Raw genomic sequence first — 24,350 nt, 5'->3', positions numbered from 1 at the left:
AGTACTTCGAATCAGGTTCGTTTCTAGTAACCTTTCCCGGAAAAGCTCTTCCACAATTTCTGGAAATTGAAAAGGTTTTGCTTCCGGTGCGCATTTACGTACCTAAAGTGATGAGTTGTATGAAATGCAAGCAATTGGGGCATACAGACTCCCACTGCAGCAACAAGATACGTTGTGCAAAATGTGGGGGGATGCATGAGGATAAATCATGCTCTGAAGACGCCGATAACTGCATTTTTTGCGAAGGGGAAGTTCACGATCTTTCTGCGTGTCCAGTGTTTAAATCGCGGTAGGCAAAAGTTAAGAACTCTCTCAAACAACGATCCAAGACGACCTATGCTGAAATGCTCAAAAGGGCTGTGGCAAAAGAGACCCCTAATCCTGGAGTACAAGAGAACCCTTATGCAATTCTGCCAACCGATGATTGTGAAAATTTTACTTCCATTGAAGAAGCATTCATGTCAATACCGGGAGGCTCAAGAAAAAGGAAAAATTCTGCTCCTCTTACTCCTCCGACTCCTCGTAAGAAGCAAGAAAACATTAAACCAATTGAGAAATCCTCTGGAAGTGATAAAACTCCAAAACAAACACCTCCTGGTTTTACTTCCGCGAGAACACAAAAAGACGTGAACACTCCGTCCGGGTCTTCCAAAGCTGGGTTATTTTCCCTTCCAAGTATTGCGAGTCACATTCTAGATGCTTTAAACATTCCCGAGCCCCTCAAAAGTATTATCGTTAGTTTGGTTCCTGCATTGTTTGCATTCTTGACAGAAAAATGGCCCCTCCTTGCAACCATTTTCTCACTCGATGCCTAATTGTTCTATAAGCGATATAGATACAATTAAAGTTATTCAATGGAACTGCAGAAGTATTAAACCCAAAATCGAATCGTTAAAATTTTTAGTCAACAATATAAATTCTGACGTATTTACTCTTTGTGAAACATGGCTTACTCCTGATGAGGACTTGAATTTTCATGATTTTAACATTATCCGGTTAGACCGAAGAGACTCACACGGTGGTCTTCTTTTGGGGATCAGAAAATGCCATTCCTTCTATAAAATCCCATTACCATCGCTTCTAGGAATCGAGGTAGTTGCTTGTCAAACCACAATAAGGGGAAAAGACCTATGCATTGCTTCTGTATATATTCCTCCCAGAGTTGGAATTTCACGAAACCAACTCGATGGAATTATCGAGATTTTACCTGAACCCAAGTTAATCTTGGGTGATTTTAATTCACGTGGTGTGGCCTGGGGGGCACTATATGATGATAACCGTTCCTCATCTAACCGTTCCTCATCTACGATCTATGCGATAATTTCAATTTATCAATTTTGAACACTGGCGAAGCTACAAGAGTACCCAAACCTCCTGCAAGAGAAAGTACACTAGACTTGTCACTCTGTTCGTCTAATTTATCGTTAGATTGTATGTGGGAAGTAATCCAAGATCCTCACGGTAGCGATCACTTACCAATCCTTGTTTCTATTGCCAATGAGATGTGTCCCCAGAAATTGGTCGAAGTTGTATACGATCTTACCCATAATATTGACTGGGAGAAATTTGCTAGTATTATATCAGAGAGCATCAATCCGACTCTTGAACTTCCACCTCTCGAAGAATATGATTTCATTGCTAGTTTGATTTACCACACTGCCATTCAAGCTCAAACGAAACGTTTCCCTGGTGCAAAACTTCGCCAACGCCCTGGTGCTCCTTGATGGGACAAAGAGTGCTCGGATGCTTATTTCAATAAATCCTCTGCTTTCAAAATTTTTCGCAAAAATGGTTCAATGGAAAATTTTGATAAGTATGAACTTTTGGAGACCAAATTCAAAAATCTTATTGGAGCGAAAAAACGCAGTTACTGGCGACGATATGTCAATGGTTTGTCAAGGGAAACATCTATGAGTACCTTGTGGAACACAGCCAGGTGTTTGCGAAACAAAAACCATACAAACGAAAACAAAGAGTATTCCGACCGATGGATTCTTGATTTTGCCAAAAAAGTATGTCCAGATTTTGTCCCTGCAGAAGACATATCTTGTAATACATCGTCTTCCAATAGTAATAACGAGACATTGTTTTCTATGACTGAATTCTCACTTGCACTTCTTTCGTGCAATAATTCAGCTCCTGGTTCCGATGGAATCAAATTTAATCTTTTGAAGAACCTTCCAAACGTCGCTAAGAAACGTTTATTAAGGTTATTTAATAAGTTTATTAAGCAAAATATTGTCCCCATCGAGTGGAGACAAGTGAGAGTAATAGCCATTCAAAAACCGAATAAGCCAGCTTCCCACCATAACTCATACAGACCAATAGCCATGCTATCTTGCATCCGTAAGTTATTGGAAAAAATGATACTCCGACGTGTAGACGAATGGGTTGAAGAGAATAACTTTTTATCAGATACGCAGTTCGGTTTCCGCAAGGGCAAAGGGACAAATGATTGTCTCGCGTTACTTGCTTCCGAAATTCAGACGACCTTTGGTAATAAAAAACAGATGGCTTCTGTTTTCTTAGACATTAAAGGGGCGTTTGACTCAGTATCTATAAGAATTTTATCCGATAAACTTCACAACCATGGATTTTCACCAATTTTAAACAACTTTTTGTTTAATCTGTTATCCGAATAGCACATGCACTTTTCTCATGGAAATTGTGCCGTTTCTAGGACTAGCTACATAGGTCTTCCTCAAGGTTCTTGCTTAAGTCCTCTTCTGTATAATTTCTATATTAATGATATAGATGATTATCTTGCAGATGGATGTACTTTGAGGCAACTGGCAGATGATAGTGTTGTATCCATATCAGGTACTAGAACTATTGATTTGCAAAGACCGCTGCAAATTTCCTTAAATAATTTATGTACATGGGCTGTGAAGCTAGGTATTGGATTCTCAACTGAGAAAACAGAAATGGTTGTATTTTCTAGGAAGCACCAATCTCCCGAACTTCTGCTTCAATTGTTCAACAAAACCATCGTTCAATCCACATGCTTCAAATATCTTGGAGTTTGGTTTGATGCTAAATGTACATGGGGAAAACATATTGCGTATCTGAATTAAAAATGTCAACAGAGAACAAATTTTCTCCGGACAGTTACTGGAACATGGTGGGGTGCTCATCCAGAAGACCTAATACGGCTGTACAAAACTACAATACTGTCAGTCATGGAATATGGTTCGTTTTGTTTCCGTTCTGCTGATAAAACCCACATCATTAAACTGGAGAGGATACAGTATCGTTGCTTGCGTTTAGCCTTAGGGTGCATGCAATCAACACACAACATGAGCCTTGAAGTCTTGGCAGGTGTTTTACCATTGCAGGTTCGGTTTTGGGAACTGTCCTATCGCTTCTTAATCCGAAGCGAAATCATAAACCCATTAGTAATTGAGAATTGTAAGAAGCTTCTCGAATTAAACCAACGGTCGAGATCCATGGATTTGTACTCTCATTACATTTCTCAAGAAATAAAACCTTCAGCAGACATCTTCAATAATGTTAGCATTCCGAATTTTTGCAGATCTTCCGTTGATTTCGATCTTTCTATGAAGGACGAAACTCGAGACATTTCAGATCATCTTCGATCAACGTTAATCCCTAATATTTTCGCTTCAAAATATAATCATATCAATTCTTCAAGAATGTTTTTCACTGATGGTTCAAGAATAAACGGATCCACTGGTTTTGGTATCTTTAATGAACATTACACTAGCTTTCATAAACTTGAAGACCCTTGTTCAGTGTATGTTGCCGAACTGGCTGCAATATATCATGCAATTAAGACCACTGAGTCCTTACCACCTGATCACTATTTTATTTTCTCGGTTAGTCTTAGCAGTATACAAACCATTCAATCCTTGAAACAACAGACGAAAGCATCATATTTTCTTATCGAAATAAGGAATGCATTGAATTCTCTTGTTGATAAAAGTATTCGAATCACTTTCATTTGGATTCCTTCCCATTGCTCTATTCCTGGTAATGAGAAAGCGAATACACTCGCAAAGATGGGTAGTATGCAGGGCACAGTTTTCGAAAGACAAATAGCGTATCGGGAATTCTTCTCCATTTCCCGACAGCAGTCACTCACCAGTTGGCAAAACCAATGGAACAGAGATGAGCTTGGGAGATGGCTATACTCTATTATCCCCAAAGTTTCAACGAGGGCCTGATTTAAAGGGTTAGATCTTGACAGAAATTTTATTAGAACTATGTCCAATCATTCCGCGCTAAATGCGCATCTCTTCCGCATAACAATTTATGCAATTGTGGTCAAGGATATCATGACATCGAGCACGTTGTTTGATCGTGTAATGAATTTTGCAATGAAAGAATTAAACTGGTTGTCGATTTAGAGGCTCAAGGAATACACTCACGCATGCCAGTTCGCGATATCCTAGCTACTCGTGACCCTAATTTTATGTACCCCATATATGTCTTCCTAAGAAGCGCTAATGTTATTATTTAGGTCGCATCTCCTACTCCCACTGTCCATTCTCCCTTCCTTTCCTATTACACAAGCAGAACTAAGTACCCGTTGAGATAAGATCATTACAGGAGCTATTAACATAACAAGGAGGCACTCACTACCAAAGGATACCGTTGCTACATCACCTGGCGATGTAGTTGTTACGACCCACCACAGGCACTGTTCCAGACAAGGATAATACAGACGAGGCAACGAAGGAATAAATTATATTTTTTTTATATTGCACTGTAGTTTTAGCTAATTAGACTTAAGTTAATAATTATGTAGTTATAATATATTCAAATAGTTCTAAAATGTATTGCTTGATGGTGGCTCTTTATCCACTTGAGCCTAATTAAATCAATAAAGGAAAAACAAAGTTACTCAATTGAATACAATTTGACGATGGAACAATTGGAATTCCAGATCAGCTTCGACCAATTTCATTCCCCAGATTCTTAATCGAAAGTACCAAAAAGTCAATTGCATGAAAAGATACTTCACTGATGGGTCTCGCTCAATTGATCCACTGCACCCAAAATTGATTTTTAGCTCATGTTTTGTCATCCCAATTTATGACATTAAATGAGACATAACATAACAGAAAATGTCATGACTCACAAATACTGGTAAGCATTTGTATAATATACATGGTACAGCAATATAAGATTAATACGAGCGAGCGAAACAAAAGACAAATAAGCTTTCCGCATGCTTTGCCACATACACGGCCCAGACCGAGATAGGTATTGTTCTCCTTCATGCGCTCCTTTTTTACTCTTAGAAAACACTTCCCAACTTCATTTTATAATCAGGTGCAATATTATCACGTATTTGCTGAGCAACTTCTTAAACATCATTAGCCATGTGGATAGCGTGGTCGTGTAAATTAGCTTTGCATTCCAGCCGGCCTAGGTTCGATGCCCATTGACGTCGTATGGACTTTTTTTTGGCACAATCCCAAATGAAATGAGAAAAGAAAACAGAAAGAGATATCTGCACGCATACATACAAACCATTTTTAAGCTTTCAAAGTAGCTCATTATTTGCGCATTTGACTCAACAGCACACTAAATTGCATCCTTTCTGCCAAATATGACATGTTTTCTGCCAACGCTAATTTGGGTGTGGTTTCGGTGTTTTCAAAGAAAATTCTTGCGTCTTCCGTAAACTGCAGGAACCTTGTTCCGATTATTTGCTTTGTTTTTTCTCGAGTAATGCAGAAGTTTGCGTTTAATTTATATGGCAGCCACCCCTTAGAGAGAGGGGAGGAGTGTCTATTCACCATAGAAACATTTCGTGCTCCCTAAAACCTTCACATGCCAAATGTGGCTCCATTTACTTGATTAGTTTTCGAGTTATACATAAATTTGTGTTTTTGTTTGATAGACAGATTTCATACGATGATTTTGAATTATGAATCATGAATCACTTAATTATTTCTGTATTGATAGAACATAGTTTTCATGCTGACATATTCTTTCGTGTTTGCACTTCATTTTTGGTTTTTTATTTCGTTATCCACGGTGACCATGCCACGCAATTTCGCGAATTATCGGGTTCTACTGTATATTTAAATTCATGACCGGAAAACATCGCCCAGAAAATAACTACAACAGAAACAACCGTTCAAAAAAAAAGTATGTCACAAGTAGATTAGAAATATGTTTGTTTGTTTGTTTAATCAGCAAAAGGCCCCAATGGCCTGTGCTGTACACAAAAGTCGTCTCCATTCATCTCGGTCCATGACCGTTTGCGCATGGTCTGCGTAGGATCCCAAGTCGGCTTCCACTTGGTCGTACCATCTTGCCCGCTGCGCACCTCTTCTCCTCGTTTCTATCAGGTCGTTGTCGAGAAACATTTTCGCTGGGCTGTCGTCCGACATCCTTACGACTTGCCCAGCCCAACGCAACCGGCCGATTTTCACGGTATGAACGATAGCTGGTTCTCCCAGCAGCTGGTGCAATTCATGGTTTGTTCGCCTTCTCCACATTCCGTCATCCATCTGCACTCCGCCATAGATGGTGCGCAACACCTTCCTTTCGAACATAGTAAGGGCGCGCTGGTCCTCCGCGAGCATAATTGTTTCATCAGTGTTTTGTAGATGATTAGCTTTGTGATGCGGCGAATTTTACTCTACCGTAGTGTCTTTCGGAGTCCAAAGCGAGCACGATTTCCTGCCATGACACGTCTTTGTATCTCTCTGCTGGTGTCATTATCTGCCGTCACCAGTGAGCCCAAGTACACGAACTCGTCTACCACTTCGAACTCGTCACTGCCAATTTGAATTCTTGGTGGGAGGCTAACATTTGTCTCCTTGGAGCGTCTTCCTCGCATGTATTTTGTCTTCGACGTATTGATGACAAGTCCAACCCTACTGGGCCCAGTCTTCAGGCTGATGCGGCCCTTACACGATCAGTAGCATTGACATTATCAGTAATGACAATATTGGCAAAAATCGCTCCATTCCGCAATCACCTTATTCTTCAACCTTACACGATCATTCTTATCACTTGCAGGAATGCAGCAATTCTGGCCTTCATAGTTGTAAAAGAAATCAACACATTTTCGGAATGAAAATTATCAATGAAAAACAATTTATTTTGTCAAATAAACATCCCCGTTAATAATTTGAAAGGTTTTCTGCAAACAATGAAAAAATCTTAAACAGAACATGCTTCAAATAATGATTTCTAATTATAATTTCAGCAATTTGATCTGTTCTTGTAATGTTTTTCAGTAATGGATGAAGAATGTTCAGAATAATATGTTATGAACATTCAATAAAACATTTTGAAATGCTTTTCATTGATCTATTAACAATTCAAAACTGTATTTCTTCATAGTAATCCTGATAGATTATGCTTGATTCATTACCATTTAATACCTTCGTAGATGTCGACACCGTATCTTACCCGTGTGCTTCACCACCGTAATTGGGTAATAGATGTCAACACTGTGTAGCAGCCATCCCGAATTAACATTTTATGCTTCGTGCTTCATCGAAAATAATAATGGATATGGGCAAACTTTTAAAATCAAATAATATAAATGAAAATCACTTTCTTCGCATCAAATATGTTGCTCTATGTAGTAGAATAACAGGTTTTCCGCAAATGGTGAAAAAACCTTGAACTAAAATAATATTATAATTTTACTTTATAATTATGAGTTTTAGTAGGGATTTCAGAAAAATTATAAAAAATGGAATAGGTAAGGTTCAGTGCTACGTGTTCTATGCATTCAAGTAACAAAAAGCAATAACTTTCATTCAAATTTTAGAGATTGAAAATTCTCTTGGGTCCATTAATCTCATAGAGAGCAAATTTCCTCACAAACATAGATTTTAACACAAGATGTCGCACAGTATTCTAGACACCACGAATGATAGTGTCCCTGCCCTATTACAGAAACGATGGAGCGAGCTCAGAAAATCCGGATATGCATCATTATTGCCCGTCGTTTCAATTTTGTCAACCTTACACGATCATTTTTATTGTCATTCTGATGAAGTAATGTCATTATTATTTATCGTGTACGGGACCCTTAAGTCTCCTTCATCATCTCAAAGTTTCGGGTCACATTGTCAATGTCGTCTCCGAAGCCGTAAAACTGGACTGAATTTCGGAAAATCGTACCGCTCGTGTCTTACTAAACACTTAACATTACTCAGTCCATCGTCGCCTTGATTATTCGTGTCAGTTTATCCAGAAAATCGTGTTCGTGCATAATTTGCCATAGCTTGTCCCGATCAATTGTATCATAAGCTGATTGGAAGTCGATGAAAGGTTATGTGCGGCTACGTTTAACTCGCGACACTTCTGCAGAACCTGTCGTATCGCGAAAATCTTGTCCGTGGTGGCTAGGACACCCATAAATCCCGCTTGATGTGGCCCCACTAACTCCTTTACAAACGGTGTTAGGCGGCAGTAAAGTATCTGAGAGAATAGCTTGTAAGCCGCGCTTCGCAGCGTGATCGCACGGTAATTGTAGCAATCCAGCTTGTCGCCTTTTTTTGTAGATTGGACTAGGATTGGGCGATCTTTAGAAAAAAGATCGATCTTGATGGATCAATTTTCTAAACGGCGCAGGGATCGAATCACTGTTTAAATCGGTACCAAAGAATCGATCTTTGAAAACTAGAAAGCTTTTTTCCAATTTATTTACTTGTTCTATATAAATGTTGTCTTTTCTTTAAACATGGAATAAACATTTCACATTTCTACTGAAACATCGAAGGCATTTCATTTTTATTCTCAGAATGAAGGTCACAAAAAAACTTGAAAGCACAGAAAAATTTTCCAGGGCATTCATCTTGAATCGTTATGGAATTATTTAGTTAAATAAATTGATTGAATAGTATTATTGTAGTGTAGTAAGCCATGACTCACTATAGACAAATAAAGTTTTCATTCCGTTAGTTACCGTCAAACAATCATATTGATATTTCACTCAAAGTTACAATAGGTTATGGGCCCAGGACGCTTCCACTGCCCAAGAGGTAAGCGTAGAGGATTCAACAAGCAGCAGAAACTGGCCAATCAACCGAAGACGGGATCAAAGGGTTCGAAATGCAGGAAATGCAAGAAATTCGGGCACATCGCAAAGGATTGCAGGAGAAAGAAGGAAGAAGCTTTCTGCGTCGTCTTGTCATCGATCGAGATCGAGTTCAATTCAATAGCACCGATTGGTTTTTCGATTCCGGAGCAACGGTTCACATGACTCATAACAAGGTACTATTGAAGGAGTTGAAGCCCTCAAATGGTAACGTAGTTGCAGCAAACAAGGCTGAGATGAGCATCGAAACTATCGGCAACCATTTTGCGACCAAGGTGCCGTGACAGAAGCACTAGACTTCAAGTCAACGACGTGCGGTATATTCCGCAGCTATCTGTGAACCTGCTTTCTGTCGTTCTGTTGACAGAAAGCAGGTTCACAGATAGCTGCGGAATATACCGCACGTCGTTGACTACAGTATACATACAGTACAGTATGATTTTCGACAATGAAGGCTGTAGGGTGCTGAACGTGAGTGGCGATGTCGTGGCAACAGGCAGCCACACTAATGACATGTTCCAGCTGGATCAACATAATGGCGGAACGGCATTAGTGTGCGTTGCAAAAGTATCTCTGAATATCTGGCATCGACGGATGGGTCACCTGAACTCGGCGGGACTGAAGAAACTTGCGGATGGACTGGTTGATGGCGTGCTGCTGAGCAACAAGGTTGGGAACGATTGCACTGTTTGTGCGATGGGAAAGCATAGCCGTCATCCGTTTAATAAGAAAGGTTCCCGTGCATCGGAGCTGTTGGAGGTTGTTCATTCGGACATCTGCGGCCCGATGGAGGTCAAGTCGATCGGAGGAAGCAGGTATTACATCGTGTTTGTGGATGACATGTCCAGACGGATGTTCGTATATTTTTTGCGCTCAAAGTCGGAGGGCGAAGGATACGTTTCGGAAATTCCACATGATGGCGGAGCGGCAAACTGGACACAAGTTGAAAATTATCCGGACCGACAATGAATTGGAGTACACCAACCAGAGGTTTTCTGAATATTTAGCGAAGTTCGGAATTCGTCATCAAACCACGAATACCTATACTCCGGAACAAAATGGACTAGCTGAGAGGACGAATCGGTCAATCGTCGAACGTGCGAGGTGTATGCTTTTCGAAGCAAGACTGGAGAAATTTTTCTGGGCAGAAGCTGTGTCGACGGCAGTGTACCTCTTGAATCGCTCACCAACGCAAGGTCACAATATCACACCTGAGGAGCTCTGGAGCGGAAAGAAACCGGAATTATCGCACATCAGGATCTTTGGAACCCAAGCCATGGTTCATGTTGCGAAACCGAACGACGCAAGTAGGATGCGAAATCGGAAGCAAGCTTCCTGATAGGATTCGATGAAGACACCAAGGGTTACCAAACTAATGATCGCAGTGGTACAATGCTCCTACAGAAGAAGGGTTACCGTCTATTCGATCTGAAGACCAGAAAGAGAAAGAGCCGGGATGTTCGATTCATCAACAAAGGGACAATGTACGGTCGTCAATCAGAAGTGGATCGAAGAAGTACTCGCACGATGGTCAGACTGGATGTCGAGGATTACGTGTCGTTATCGCCAGAAGTTGCGAAAGGGACGAGTGCAGCGGCTGAAGCAGTCCCGGCTGTTACCGAGAGCGACTTCGAAGACGACGACTATGAAGAAGCATTAAGCAACATTAGCAGTAGCTCGACAGATACCATGACTGATGTGACTGAGCTCCCGCCGCGTCAAGTTTCATATCCGCCTGGGTCACTGGCGTTGAGGCGAAGCGGTCGGGAGCACCATCTTCCAGGCAAGTATGATCAATTTGTAGTTTCGACCAAAGGCTTGCTCCCGCCGCGTCAAGTTTCATATCCGCCTGGGTCACTGACGTTGAGGCGAAGCGGTCGGGAGCACCATCTTCCAGGCAAGTATGATCAATTTGTAGTTTCCACCAAAGGCTTGCTCCGTTCCAACTCTTCACAGATAACCCAACCCGATGTCGTGCAACCCAATCAACCCGATGCCGTGCAAGACGCGCAACCCGATGATGAGCAAGTTGCGAAGCTAATTGGATTGAGCCAGTTCAGCGGTATGGCGACTCAGCAGATCGACGATGCGAACGGCATCTCAAGTGATCCTGTTACACCACAAGAAGCGATGTCGCCTTCTGATGCCGAGAAATGGAAAGCAGCCATGCAGGAGGAGTACAACGCGCTGATTAGCAACGGTACCTGGAACCTGGCAGAACTACGAAAAGGCAGGAAGGCAATAAAATGCAAATGGGTGTTCAAGACTAAGCGTGATTCAAGCCGAAATGTGAACAGATACAAGGCGAGATTAGTGATTAAAGGTTTTTCGCAGCGAAAGGGGGTAGATTCTGACGAAACTTACTCCCCCGTCGTTCGCTGCGATACATGTTCGCGGTGGCATCAAGGTACGATTTGCGAATCCAGCAGATGGACGCCGTCACCGCTTTCCTCCACGGAGACCTGGAAGAAGAGATCTATATGGAGCAGCCCCCGATGTTCGAGAATCCCCAGAATCGTTTGATGGTGTGCTGCTTGAACAAGGCGTTGTACGGACTCAAGCAGGCAAGTCGAGTCAGGAACAACAAGCTGGACTCGATGCTGAAGAAGTTTGGCCTTACACAGGCGAACTACGACCCCTGCGTTTATTACCATATCGATGGCCGGCGGATGATATTTGTGGCAGTATACGTCGATGACGTGATGATATTTTCTAACATTGACGACTGGATCAAGCGTGTCAAGGTGTTCCTGAATGAAAACTTCCGGATGAAGGACTTGGGTGAAGCTAAGAGTTGCCTAGGAATTCGGATAAGCCGGACCCAGGATACTATTGCGTTGGATCAGGAAGCCTATATTGAAACAATGCTGGCCAAGTTCAACATGGCACACTGTAAACCAGACAAGATACCGATGACTGACAAGCTGAACAAGGGGATGTCGCCAAAAACCCCTGACGAAACGAACCAGATGGCCAACATCCCGTATCAGGAAGCAGTCGGTAGTCTGACGTTGGATACAGCGATGCAGACTGGGCAGCAAATTTGGACGACAGGAAATCGACGAGCGGTTACATATTCAAGCTACAGGGTGCAGCGATTTCCTGGTGCTGTAAGCGACAGCCTACAATTGCGTTGTCAACATGTGAAGCTGAATACATGGCCCTATCAGCAGCAGTTCAGGAAGCCTCGTGGTGGAGAGGATTGATGTCGCAGTTTCAAGAAATTGGCCCTATCAAATCAATCAAGGTACCATCGCTGTCGGTAAAGCTGGATGATATAACCCTAGAACGGAGCATATCGATATTAGGCATCATTATATTCGAGATGCGCTGGAAAGAGAAATTGTCAATATCGATTACGTCAGTAGTGAAGATCAACTCGCTGATGGGCTCACGAAACCGTTAACCCTCGTTAAACTGAACCGGAGTCGTGAAGCCATAGCATTAATTGCTTAAGGAGGAGTATTGTAGTGTAGTAAGCCATGACTCACTATAGACAAATCAAATTTTCATTCCGTTAGTTACCGTCAAACAATCAAGTTGATATTTCACTCGAAGTTACAATAATTATTATTAGAAATTCAACAGCTGATATTCATCCAGAACTCCGTTGACAATAATCCCGTTGAATTAAATCATCTCGTACGTCGGGCATTTAGTCTAAATCTTGGTAGTAGTTCCAGTTCTAGAAAAGAACCGTTCTGGACCTGCTGGATCTGTTGTCACCATCTCTTCACAATTTTTACTGTCAGCTGTCAGCTTAGTGAATGTGATGGTGTAAATATTGTTTTGTAATGACCAAACTTACAAAACTGCTTCTCCTAAGTTTACGACCACTAATTTGACAACCTTGAAATTGATCCAATGTTAATGAAATTTGTCAAGTGGTTTTTGATAAGATTAAAATCAATGTACACTGAAAACCAAATTTACAATTTTCTTTCTACGATAAAAAAAAGATCGGAAAGATCGAAAAGAAAAGTTCGTTATCGAAATTTTTCGGAGTAGAAAGAATCGATCCGATAAATCGTAAATCGAAATGGAAGAGATCAATCTTCTGAAAATCGATCCAAGATCGCCCAATCCTATTCACTATCACTAATTTGACATTCTCGAAAGCTATCCAAATGTTCACATTATGTTCATAAGATTTGTCAGATCTCTAAGATCTAAGATCGGAAAAAATTGAAGGAAGAAGATCGATCTTCATGATTTTTTCGGGTACAATGAATCGATCCAAAAAATCGAAAATCGAAATGGAAAAGATCGATCTTCTGAAAATCGATCCAAGACCGCCCAATCCTAGATTGGACACACGATCCCTTCCATCCACTCCTTCGGTAATGGAGGCGATCTGGCGTAGTGGTAACAACCATACCTCTCACGCTGAAGGTCACGAGTTCAATTCTCACTCCCGACATTCTTCCAAAAATGGAAGTAGAAATGACGAATCAGCCAAATGTGTTGAAAGTCACTATAATACAGATAAAAAAAAAACTCCTTCGGTAAGCGCTCATCCTCCCAAATCTTGGGTGCAATGCTCTAGCTAGTGCTTCACCACCGTATTTTAGTAGCTCGCTCTGTAAATTGTCGATACCAGCGGCTTTATTGTTTTTCAACCGTCCAATCTCTTCCTCTACTTCTTGGAGATCAGGAGCCGGAAAACTGTCATCGACTGCACGTACTCCTAGATCTATCGTCGTACCAGTTCCATTCACTACTGCATCGCCGTTAAGATGTTTGTCGTAATGTTCCTTCCACCTTCCAACCACCTCACACTCGTTAGTGAGAGGATTACCCTCCAAATCTCGACACATATCAGCTAGTGGCACGGTTAAGCTGCTCGTAAAACTTCCGTTTGCGTGGTCCATCGCTTCGCGATTCCTGTCTTCCTGCTGGCGCTTTTTCATGCGGAAGATCGAGTTTTGCCTGTTCCTCGCCTGTGTTTATCGTTCAACGTTAGCTCTCGTACGATGCTGCATCATTTTCGCTCTCGCTGCATTCTTCTCCTCAACTAACTGCTTGCATTCGCCGTCAAACCAGTCATTCCTGCGGTTCGGGCCGTCGTACATAGCGCCGCCATAGCAGTGCAACCTATAGCTGTACGAATATCCCTCCAGCCGTTTTCTAGAGTAGCTGCACCTAGCTGCTCTTCCGTTGGTAGCGCTGCCTCCAGCCAGCAACAATGTTGTCCCGTAGTTGCTTAGTGTTGAGTCGCGGCGTTCGACTTCGTCTCATGTTCTACACTGTTGAGATTTTTGAGCTCATGCATACTGCAACTAGGTAGTGGTCCGAATCTATATTCGCACTGCGATACGTACGAACATTGATGATATCGGAGAAGAATTTTCCGTCGATTAGTACGTGGTCGATTTGATTTTCTGTGTGAACTAGAAATACTAGAAATATGTCATCGGTATAAATGCCTCACAGGAAAAAGGGTAATTTCTATTATAAAGTATTTTTGACGTAGGACTACGTCTTTCATTTCTATACCGGGGTGTAAAATCAAAGTTTCGAAAACGAAAGCATTACGCCGGAGACCGAGATTTTGAGCGTTAATAGCTCTTAAACAACTGAACGAAATGGTATGATAAACATTTCATTCGAAAGATAAAATGTCTACGCGTTCTATACTTGTTACTTTTTGATCCAAAAACTTGTTTCAATAGTCTTAAAATTGCTTTCAAAACAAGCTATTGAAATCACCAATCGGTATATAAGCGAGCGCCGCTCGGAAATCCACTCAGTTCTAATTGAACAGCGATGGGAGCATGTTGTCGCTGTTGTGGTGAAGCTCTTCGTTTATCATGGAAGCGCGGATTTTTCCCAAAATATATTTTTTATTAAGGCACATGTGGCGTTAGCCTGACGGGGCCGGGAGTCCAATATTTTGACAAATTTTGTCTTACAACTATGTTAGTAATATGTAACCGATTACTCGCGGTTGGCTCGAGGTTAGTATTACAAGTGTTCTCATAATTGGTATGTTGCAGTCTTCGATGCTCTATACGTGTGCCCGACACGGGCTACTTCCTATTGGGATGCAGCTGACCATTAATCAGCAACGCTCCCTAGTCTGTACCCCATATCTAGCGTGGTGCGTCTTTCTCGACTCGAGGAATCCAGGATAGAATGGTCACTAGCCGGCGCAATCATCAGTTCGTGTAGAGTTGTCATGAGCGGTACAACCTTTGGCTCTTGTTGAATGATCAGTGGACTGCACAACCTTTGGCCCGTGCATCTGTAAAGAGTGTGTGTGAACGGTGTCACCTGTTTGTGCACGCTAGGTCAGAAGGGAATCCATCAGGAGGAGAGTGATGCCACAAACGGTTCCCCGGGAAGACATCGCTACACACACATACACGCGCGAAATTCTTTCCGTTTGGCTTTCCATTCAGCATCGAGAAAGTTCCGGAAAGATCTAATCATTTCTGGAAAATAATCTGCCAGTTCCTCTGGGAATTTAAAAATACATTCATGTGAAAGAGTTTATTTGAATGTTTTCTAACCATATAACACAGCGGTCAAATACATTTGATTTTGTAATTTTTCAACCAAGTGTAATTAGCAGGAAAGCTTCTGAAGATTATTCTTCCCCATCAGTAGGATATTTCCGTATCTAATATTGTATGCGTAAGCAATCGATTATTGCTCAGTCGCCGAAAGTTTCGAGCTCAGAGAGTTCATTCCCCTCTAGTATGCCTTCCAAATTGCCATCGTAAACCACATCTTCTCTCGATTTAATCACACACAAAAAGCATACTTAAGCGATATTCTGGTGGTGAGACACATTTATTTTTCGTGAGGACATCGACAAGACAACATCGTTGCCTAACGTGCTGGAAGAGGTAGACGGCGAAGGATCGACACATACACGCGTAGAATTCTTTCCGTTTGGATGCCATTCAGCATCGAGAAAGTTCCGGAAAGATCTAATCATTGCTGGAAAATAATCTGCCAGTTCATCTGGGAATTTAAAAATACATTCATGTGAAAGAGTTTATTTGAATGTTTTCTATTCATGTAACACTGTGACCAAATATTTTTCAATCAAGTACTATCAATAGGTGGTTATCGAGTTAGTATTAACCACTGGTGGGCTTCCAGTATCGAGGAAAATGTGGAAATGTATAATCGTTACTGAAAATAATCTGCCAGTTCCTCTGGGAATTTTAAAATTCATTCATGTGAAAGAGTTTATTTGAATGTTTTCTATCCATGTAACACTGTGACCAAATGTGTTTCAATCAAGTGCTATTAACAGGTGGTTATCGAGTTAGTATTAACCACTGGTGGGCTTCCAGTATCGAGGAAAATGTGGAAATATCTAATCGTTACTGAAAATAATCTGCCAGTTCCCCTTGGAATTGAAAATTACATTCCAGCGAAAGAGTTTATTTTAATGTTTTCTATCCATAAAATATCCATATAATACATTAGTGTTCGTGATTTGTCAATCAAGTACAGTTAGCAGGAAAGCTTCTGAAGATAATTCTTCAGAACAAGGTTTTTCGTATCCTATATAGGATGCATAAAACCTTGTGCCTCCAACGTAACGCTCCCCCAAACGTAAGTCCCCCAAATATTCATTTATTCATTCATTCAGAATGGATTTAGATTCAACTTCAAACAAATGATCTCTATATCAACGATAGTCCTACGTCACCCTTGCGGTTATACCATAGATATAACCCACTTCCTGTTTTTTCGTTTTCTTTTTTCGAAATTTATTCTGAGGTCAATGTTATGGGGCGAGTCCTCATTTAACGAAGTTAAGGAATCGAGGCGGACCAAGCCGCCAAGATGACGTAATCCGAGTCAACCGCCGACCCGCCGTCGGAAGCGGCGGTCTCTCGCACGCTAACCTGTGTTCCACTGATTGCCCGGTTAGTGTGAAACATAGGATACGATCTTTCAGCAAGGTCCGACCGAGCTCTAGTGAGCGTCGGCATACGTTTGCCTGGTTTATTTTTTGTTCTGAACTATATTATTCATTTCAATTCAAAACTATTGCACCACTGAAGTGCAAGTGAAGTGAAGTGAATCTGAAGAAATTCCCACAATTATAGGTATTTTGGTTTGGACATTTAGTATTTAGGACACTATCACAGCCGCCTGGAATAGAAAGAGTGTGAGGTGATAGAACTGCTTTATCGTTCTCGAGAATCGCGGAAGTTCTTCAAGATACTAAACGCCTCGCACAAAGGCTTTGTGCCGCGGGCCGAAATGTGCAGAAACAAGGAAGGAGGCATCCTGACGAACGAACGCGTGGTGATCGAAAAGTGGAGGCAGCACTACGATGAACACCAGACAGGAGACCAAGACGGCGTTGAGGAGGACTACGCCGGTGCAATGAACAACGACGACGTACCACCTCCGACGATGGGTGAAGTTAAGGAGGCCATTAATCAGCTCAAGAACCACAAAGCAGCTGGTAAGGAAGGCCTCGTAGCGGAGCTCTTCAAGGGAGGTCCGAGAAAACTTGTAGAGTGTATGCACCGGTTGATAGTCAGGATCTGGGACACAGAACAGCTACCGGAGGAGTGGAAGGACGGTTTGTGTTGGATTGTGGGAACTATCGTGCCATCACAATCCTGAATGGTGCCTACAAAATTTTGTCTCAGATCCTCTTCCGCCGTCTATCGCCAATAGTAAGTAGATTTGTGGGAAGTTATCAGGCCGGATTCATGCCCGGTTGCTCGACGACGGACCAGATTTTTACACTGCGGCAGATCCTCCAAAAATGCCGCGAGTATCAGGTCCCTACACACCACATCTTCGTCGACTTCAAGGCCGCATATGATACTATCGACCGACGACAGCTATGGAGGATCATGGACGAACACGGCTTTCCCCGAAAGCTGACAAGACTGATTCAGGCAACGATGAACGGTGTGCGATGCAGTGTGCGGATCTCTGGTGATCTGTCGGGATCATTTGAGACTCACAGGGGACTTCGACAAGGCGATAGGCTCACCTGTCTGCTCTTCAACGTGGCGCTGGAAGGTGTTATGCGGAGAGCGGGCTTCAACATGCGGGCACGATTTTCAACATAATCGGAAGAACATATGCGACGGTAGCCGACTTGTATACCCGACTGCAGGCTGAAGCAGGACTGATTGGGCTACAGCAACAAGAGTTCTTCTTAGTAGTAGTGTTGTGATCGACGGCGACGAGCTCGAGGTGGTGGAGGAATTTGTCTACCTTGGTTCGTTGATAACAACTGACAACAACAACAGCCGTGAAATTCGGAAACGCATTGTCAATGGAAGTCGTGCCTATATGGGCTCCGCAAATCCTTGAGGTCCAACAAGCTCCGACCCCGTACGAAGTGTACCATGTACAAATCCCTAATTCGACCGGTGGTTCACTATGGGCACGAAGCATGGACGATGCTTGAAGAGGACTCACAAGCGTTCGGAGTTTTCGAACGCAGAGTGCTCAGAACAATATACGGTGGTGAACAGAAAAACGGAGTATGGAGAAGGAGAATGAACACAAACTGGCGCAACTCTACGGCGAACCCAGCATCCAGAAAGTCGCCAAGGCTGGACGAGTGCGATGGGCAGGGCATGTTGCAAAATTGCCGAACAGCAGCCCTGCAAAGATGGTGTTCGCATCTAATCCGATAGGAACAAGGAGAGGAGCCCAGCGAGCGAGGTGGTTGGACCAGGTGGAGCAGGACTTGGCAAGAATCGGTGCAGCCGGGAGTTGGAGAACTGCAGCCATGGACCGGGTTTATTGGAGAAGAGAAGTGAATCATATCTAATCTCAATGGGATGTAGAGTTATAGTAAATAAATAAAAAAAACACTATCACAGAGATATGGAAAAAAAATTCACAAATTTTATTGTGAATTGAATCACGAGCATTTTTATTGAATATTATATAAGAACTTTGTATTGCAATGTGAACCATCTAAACATTAGATGAAAAATTAGTTATACAGATGAATTATATACTGTAATCTATTCAAAAAACTATTTCGTTGAGCGACATTTTTCATAATTATTCTAACTTTTTCTGCTTGTTTTTATCAATCTTTTTAGCTCGCCTCGCCATTATCCAGAAATATAAAGAAGGACATAAATGACGAATCCAATAAGCTAACTTTGGAGCCATGTCCGAAATTGTTACATCCATACTGTCTCGTAAAATAGCTTGCAGGATACGTTCCGATACTTTTTCGGGTGGCATACCGGAGGAGGTAGTATCATCCATTTCTACAAAGTAAAAGAAAAAAACAATAAAATAAAATCACAGTAACAAACCTTACCTCCGTATTGCTTTCCAGCTCCAGTCAGTGCGTTTAGAGATAGAGCTGTTTTTATATATCCCGGTGACACCAAAGTTACTTTTATGTTGTTCTCAGCCATTTCCGCACGCAAACAATCACAGAAGGCTTGAAGAGCGTGCTTGGAAGCACCATATGCTGATCGATGCGGCAAACTGATTTTACCCTGAATGCTAGAAACACAGACGATTCTGCCTTCTTGTCTTTTAATCATGGACGGGAGGCACGCTTTTGTCAGCGCAACTGTACCAAAGTAATTTACCAACATCACTCTGATGTCAACATCCAACGAAGTGGAAATACAGTCCGATCTGACACTGATGCCCCCGTTATTTATCAAAATATCAATTTGTCCGTATATTTCCAAAATTTCTTTTATTTTTCCAGGTAACGATGTAATATCAGAAAGATCCAGAGGAATTATCACAGGCGAATGTGTTGTAACGGTCTGGAAATAAGGACAATGCAAAATATACGATTATATTGGTATGAAATGTGGCAGAAAGAATTCCATTATTTCTGAAGGCTTATCGATTCACGAAGTTAGCGTTTTTTGTCGCACCTGACGATTTTCAAGACCTGCGTGTAATTGGCTTTTACAGTACTAAAGCCATAAACATTATTGACATTTTCAGACGTCTGGCATGCTTTTTTGCTTTTACCAAAGTACGCTGGTACGTACTTTTTTTCCAAACGTGTTGATTGAATACTTGACATAAAATAGGTTTGAGGTTTGTTGAGGTTGTAGGTTTGAGTAATTTCTTTCGACGCCCCAACCCCCGGACGACCAATCACTACACGCCAACCACGTATTTCTATCATATCTGCCACCCGCGAATCTATGCAGTTACACTGATTGCTGATATGCTATCGAGCATATTGTTTAATTCTGTAGCAGCTTCTGATTTACTATGGTGTGCCGAAATGAACATATTGATATGCGATTATAATCTTCTATTTCCATGGTTCGTCTATATATTTAACATTGTAATCTCCAGTCCAAACTCTTATCTTGTTACGCCAATGTATACCCATACGGAAAGGGCTATAAATATTGTGACAGCAAGGGGTCATTTTATTCAAGAAAAACACTTATATATTCGATCCAAAATCGTACTATGATGAAACCAGTTCTATTTTACCATAATAGATAGAAACATACCGTATGAAGTGCGAGAAGTTCTTTTCGAACTCGTTCCAATTCCTCCTTACGCCTAGCAGCCAGCACGACCTTACATCCAGCAAGAAAAAACGTATGAGCCAAGGATTCTCCAAGTCCTGAACTTGCACCAGTTATAACAACTACCTGTTAGAGAGTAGAAAGGTAAACTACAAACACTATAAACATTTCAACTATCCTCATACTTTGCCAGGCAAACATTCTCTGTATCGTTTCTCTTTTAAGATTCCGATTATTTTCAAAACAACATAAGGGAAGGTAAACGGTAAACAAACTGTGGATAAAATCCACCAAAACCAACTATCAGCAGTTCGGCTATCACCATCAGGCTCCAACAAAGACTTCATCGTAGAAACACAGCACTTTTTGCCCTTAGTACTCTACGAACCGACCCGATCCGACCAAATGATGCATAAACATAACATTTGGTAAATACGTTTCACGCAGCCGGGTGCTATGATTGATGCTAGGATCGTTAGCAAAATCTCAAGCAGAACTGTCAGTGGGATACCCAATCCGCGTTGACGGCATTGAGTTTGACATTTCAAATTAGGGGGTGAAACGTAAACAAACGCAGTGAGAAAAACTATAATTTTTGTTCAAAGTTATCTTGAGATTCTATAACTTTCTGCAAAAATATCATATACCATATGCATAATCTTTTTTCACCATTCGTGCAAATCGTACTTGTATTGTTCGTCCATAATTAATATTCAAAAACTAGTATGATTTGCGAATTGGAATTTCATCTCTCGTTTCGAATCAAAATTATGAATGAAAATCGATGTTTCGAGGTTTCTTCCTGAATCTGTGGTAAAAATCTTTAGTTACTTTAGTGCGATTTGAACAAAAAATAGTTCCGGAATATTTCTAATGCAATGAAAAGCTAATAAAAACCTTTAATATTTCTTTCTTAAACAGGCATCCAATGCGATAAACTCTTCGATGATGACGGTAAATTTGCAGCTTGCCGATATTTTTCAATACGTCGGAGGAGGAAGCAGGTTGATAGTCGAAGGTGAACGGGTGTTTCAAGCTAACCACTTGCTTCTTGTCGGAGTTCAAACCGTGCACGAGGACGGCTTTACCATATTTGCGATTTGTTTGAAGTCATCATCATCTAGAGCTGATCCACACAAAATTTCCATCCGCACCAGACCTTCCTTTGAAAAGTGGTCTTTTCAGTGTTCGTGCAAAGCTGGAATGGGAAAATGCAAACACATAATGGCCGTTTTAAAACATCTTCTAATGTGTTTTTTGTGATTTTCTTGAATACAAATGGCAAAAATCAATTTTTCTATTTTTAGGTTCCCTTCAGTTCCATTGCTTACAGTAACAGATTTGCAACAAAAGTGGGGTAAAATTGCAGAAAAAGTTGCTGACGATATGTACAAGACAACACCATTGACCGCATTCTGCAAAAAAATGACGAATACAAAAGATACGACTGAAGCTGCCTCGCCGCGGGTTTGACTCACGATGAGGGTACCAACATTCTTCAGCTTTTCGTGAAACGTTTGCTTCCAATTTATTGATCGATTTTTTAAAATAAAATTTTAATTATTAATTATTAGGATTCCCTGAAAGCGGTCTGGCATACGAAAAGAAAGGACGAGAAATGAAAAATATTGACAAAAATGATGAATCTGATGTTCTGAATATACTTCTCGATATAGATGTGCAAAGTCATTCTACAGAATCCATTGATTCGTTAATTTCTATTGAAGAAAATATGACTTGCAGTCTACTTAAATCCTTCCTGAGAAGATCGTTTCATCCTGATAACTTCACGATGATCGATCGTGAAATAATGGAATTTATAGGTCCGTTAGAAAAGGATCTGCAACTTCATTTCGAAATCAATGTGAAAGTATCGGAATACGAGTCTTTGAAAATATGTACAAGAACTATAGAACAAAGAGTATCATCGCAATGGAAAAAAGAACGAAGCCGGTGCATACTCTGTGTATACATACTACACAAATCAACCCGACAAGAACAAAAATTGGAAAAGTAAAATCCTGAGTATGGTGACACCGAAACATCTTTCAACACCAGCAATCGTACATGGGATCCGATGCGAATCAAAAGCCATAGCAGCATATGAGCGAGACTACAGAAAAAACGTTTGGAGTTGTGGTTTCGTAATACCCCCACATATTTCATGGCTGGGATGTTCTCCTGACGGAATTGTTATAAACGAAGGGAGAATAATAGAAATTAAGTGTCCAAAAGAAGGGGAAAATAAATCATTGAGTGATTTAATTGATGTTCTCCCCTATTTTACAAGATTAAATGTTTTGAAAAAAAATCATCAATATTACGCACAGTTGCAACTAACTATGTTCATAACAAAATGTAGAGTAGCAGATTTTATAATCTATTCAGAATATGATGATAAATGCTATGTTCAGGAAGTTCAATTCGATCCAGATTATGTTAGAACGATGGTAGCAGTGCTGAAGGAGGTTTATTTTAATGTTTTTTTGAAATATCTATATTCGTCTGTTTAATATATGTATTCTAAAGTATTATTAATAAAAAAATTCTAATTCTAAAATCGTTCGTTTGACAGAATTGGCTTCGAAATATTGACAATTCCACAGGCAATGTATATTAAATCATCCAATATAGGAAGAAAACGTGTATCGATTTTGTTGTTGAATATTTCGAAAATTTTTATGCGTTGTATAGCTCGTTCCACATGTACTCTTGACGCGGCTATAGAAACATTTACACGAGCATCCATTGTACTCAGCTGATAACGAGGAGCCGTTAGAAATGGTGGTCGCACAAGCTTCACTCCGAGGGCTTTACATTCAGTATCTATGCTGAAACCTTTATCGGTCATCACTGCTTCACCAATTTTAAATTTTTCGAGCAATTTTTCCGCAGTAACTATTTGCTTATCCGAAGCCTTCCCGCCATATCCATGACTTATATAGCATATTGTTCCTCCTGGAGTAACTGCAATCAAGTACTTCGCAGTCTCACGTCCTTTATAATGCGAATATGCGTTGATCCTGCAGTGGAGACATTTTGGTTTTTTAATTGGCATTTCAGTGCAATCGAGTACAGCGATAACGTCAGTATAATATGGTCGGAAATAGTGTGGCATATCGCGATTAACTTCTTCTTGTGTTGGCCATGGTACTAATGGAGTGCACATCATCTTCAACAATGGAACTGTCCGGTAAAACACCTGAGAAATAGTCTGGTAATGTAAGTTAAACAGAGCACTCATGCAAGAGAACGATATATTCGTTTTCATTTTCACAAACACTACAAGCACTTCCTCTTCTACAGGAACGGTAGAGTGCGATCGCTTCTTATACGCGGCCAACGAACATAAGCCCTCAACGATGGTATCCAACATTTTGAGGGAAGCTAACCCTGTCCAGGAGTTCAACTCCGAATCGGTTTTAAAGTGGACAGACATAGTTCTACGACGACCGATAAAAAGTTTATCCAAATCAAGCGTGTCCACCTGAACAACTGCTTCCACAAAGTCCGGTGATGTAATAACAGCTGCTTGCACAAAGTCCGGTGATGTAATAACAGCTGCTTGCTCAAAGTCCGGTGCTGTAATAATGTCTATTGCGTCCTCAGTATCATCACAGATCGACATTTGGCTGTCCTCCATATAATGATTCAGATCTGGTTTAAATTCATTCCGCCTGGCTGCTCGTTCTGCGCGATTTTTAGCTGCTATTTCTCTCACTGTGTTACAAATTGGTTTAGGTAAGTTGATGTCTGGTATGGCTGTTCTTTTTAAAATCATCCGTTCAGTAAGCCTTCTCGCAGCTAGAATAAAATATTAGACATTAGTATTTTAG

At 41.1% G+C, this 24,350-nt stretch overlaps 2 protein-coding genes and 1 long non-coding RNA gene across 4 annotated transcripts in view; 1 reads left to right on the top strand and 2 right to left on the bottom strand.

Moving 5' to 3' along the window:
- Positions 1-18,864: 18,864 nt before the first annotated feature.
- On the bottom strand, positions 18,865-20,997 carry LOC129775348 (dehydrogenase/reductase SDR family protein 7-like). Its single transcript, XM_055780014.1, has 4 exons — positions 20,700-20,997; positions 20,497-20,640; positions 19,317-19,782; positions 18,865-19,263 (listed from the first exon to the last, which is right to left on the bottom strand). Exons 1-4 carry the CDS (start codon positions 20,859-20,861, stop codon positions 19,049-19,051), a joined length of 987 nt encoding a protein of 328 aa, XP_055635989.1. The 5' UTR covers positions 20,862-20,997; the 3' UTR covers positions 18,865-19,048.
- A 78-nt stretch (positions 20,998-21,075) lies between these two features.
- Positions 21,076-23,029, top strand: LOC129775352 (uncharacterized). The gene is made up of 3 exons (XR_008742938.1): positions 21,076-21,327; positions 21,436-21,764; positions 21,822-23,029. It is a non-coding gene; the product is annotated as an uncharacterized LOC129775352 (long non-coding RNA).
- LOC129775347 (uncharacterized) overlaps positions 22,795-24,350 on the bottom strand; it is a 78,768-nt gene continuing 77,212 nt past the window's right edge. For both annotated transcript variants that reach the window (XM_055780012.1, XM_055780013.1), the window contains one exon: positions 22,795-24,318. In XM_055780012.1, the coding sequence (XP_055635987.1) occupies positions 23,069-24,318 (1,250 nt within the window). In that variant the 3' untranslated portion in view covers positions 22,795-23,068. The remainder of the gene's footprint in view (positions 24,319-24,350) is intronic.

Source organism: Toxorhynchites rutilus, chromosome 3 (genome assembly GCF_029784135.1).
Source record: "Toxorhynchites rutilus septentrionalis strain SRP chromosome 3, ASM2978413v1, whole genome shotgun sequence".
Taxonomy (NCBI): Eukaryota; Metazoa; Arthropoda; class Insecta; order Diptera; family Culicidae; genus Toxorhynchites; species Toxorhynchites rutilus.
This window is presented reverse-complemented; position numbering and strand designations above follow the sequence as displayed.

Coding starts and splice junctions, on each gene's coding strand:
- LOC129775348 (XM_055780014.1), bottom strand. CDS start 20,861: ATGAAGTCTTTGTTGGAGCCTGATGGTGATAGCCGAACTGCTGATAGT. Junction 20,641..20,699: donor GAGAATGTTTGCCTGGCAAA/GTATGAGGATAG, acceptor ACTCTCTAACAG/GTAGTTGTTATAACTGGTGC. Junction 19,783..20,496: donor AACTTCTCGCACTTCATACG/GTATGTTTCTAT, acceptor CCTTATTTCCAG/ACCGTTACAACACATTCGCC.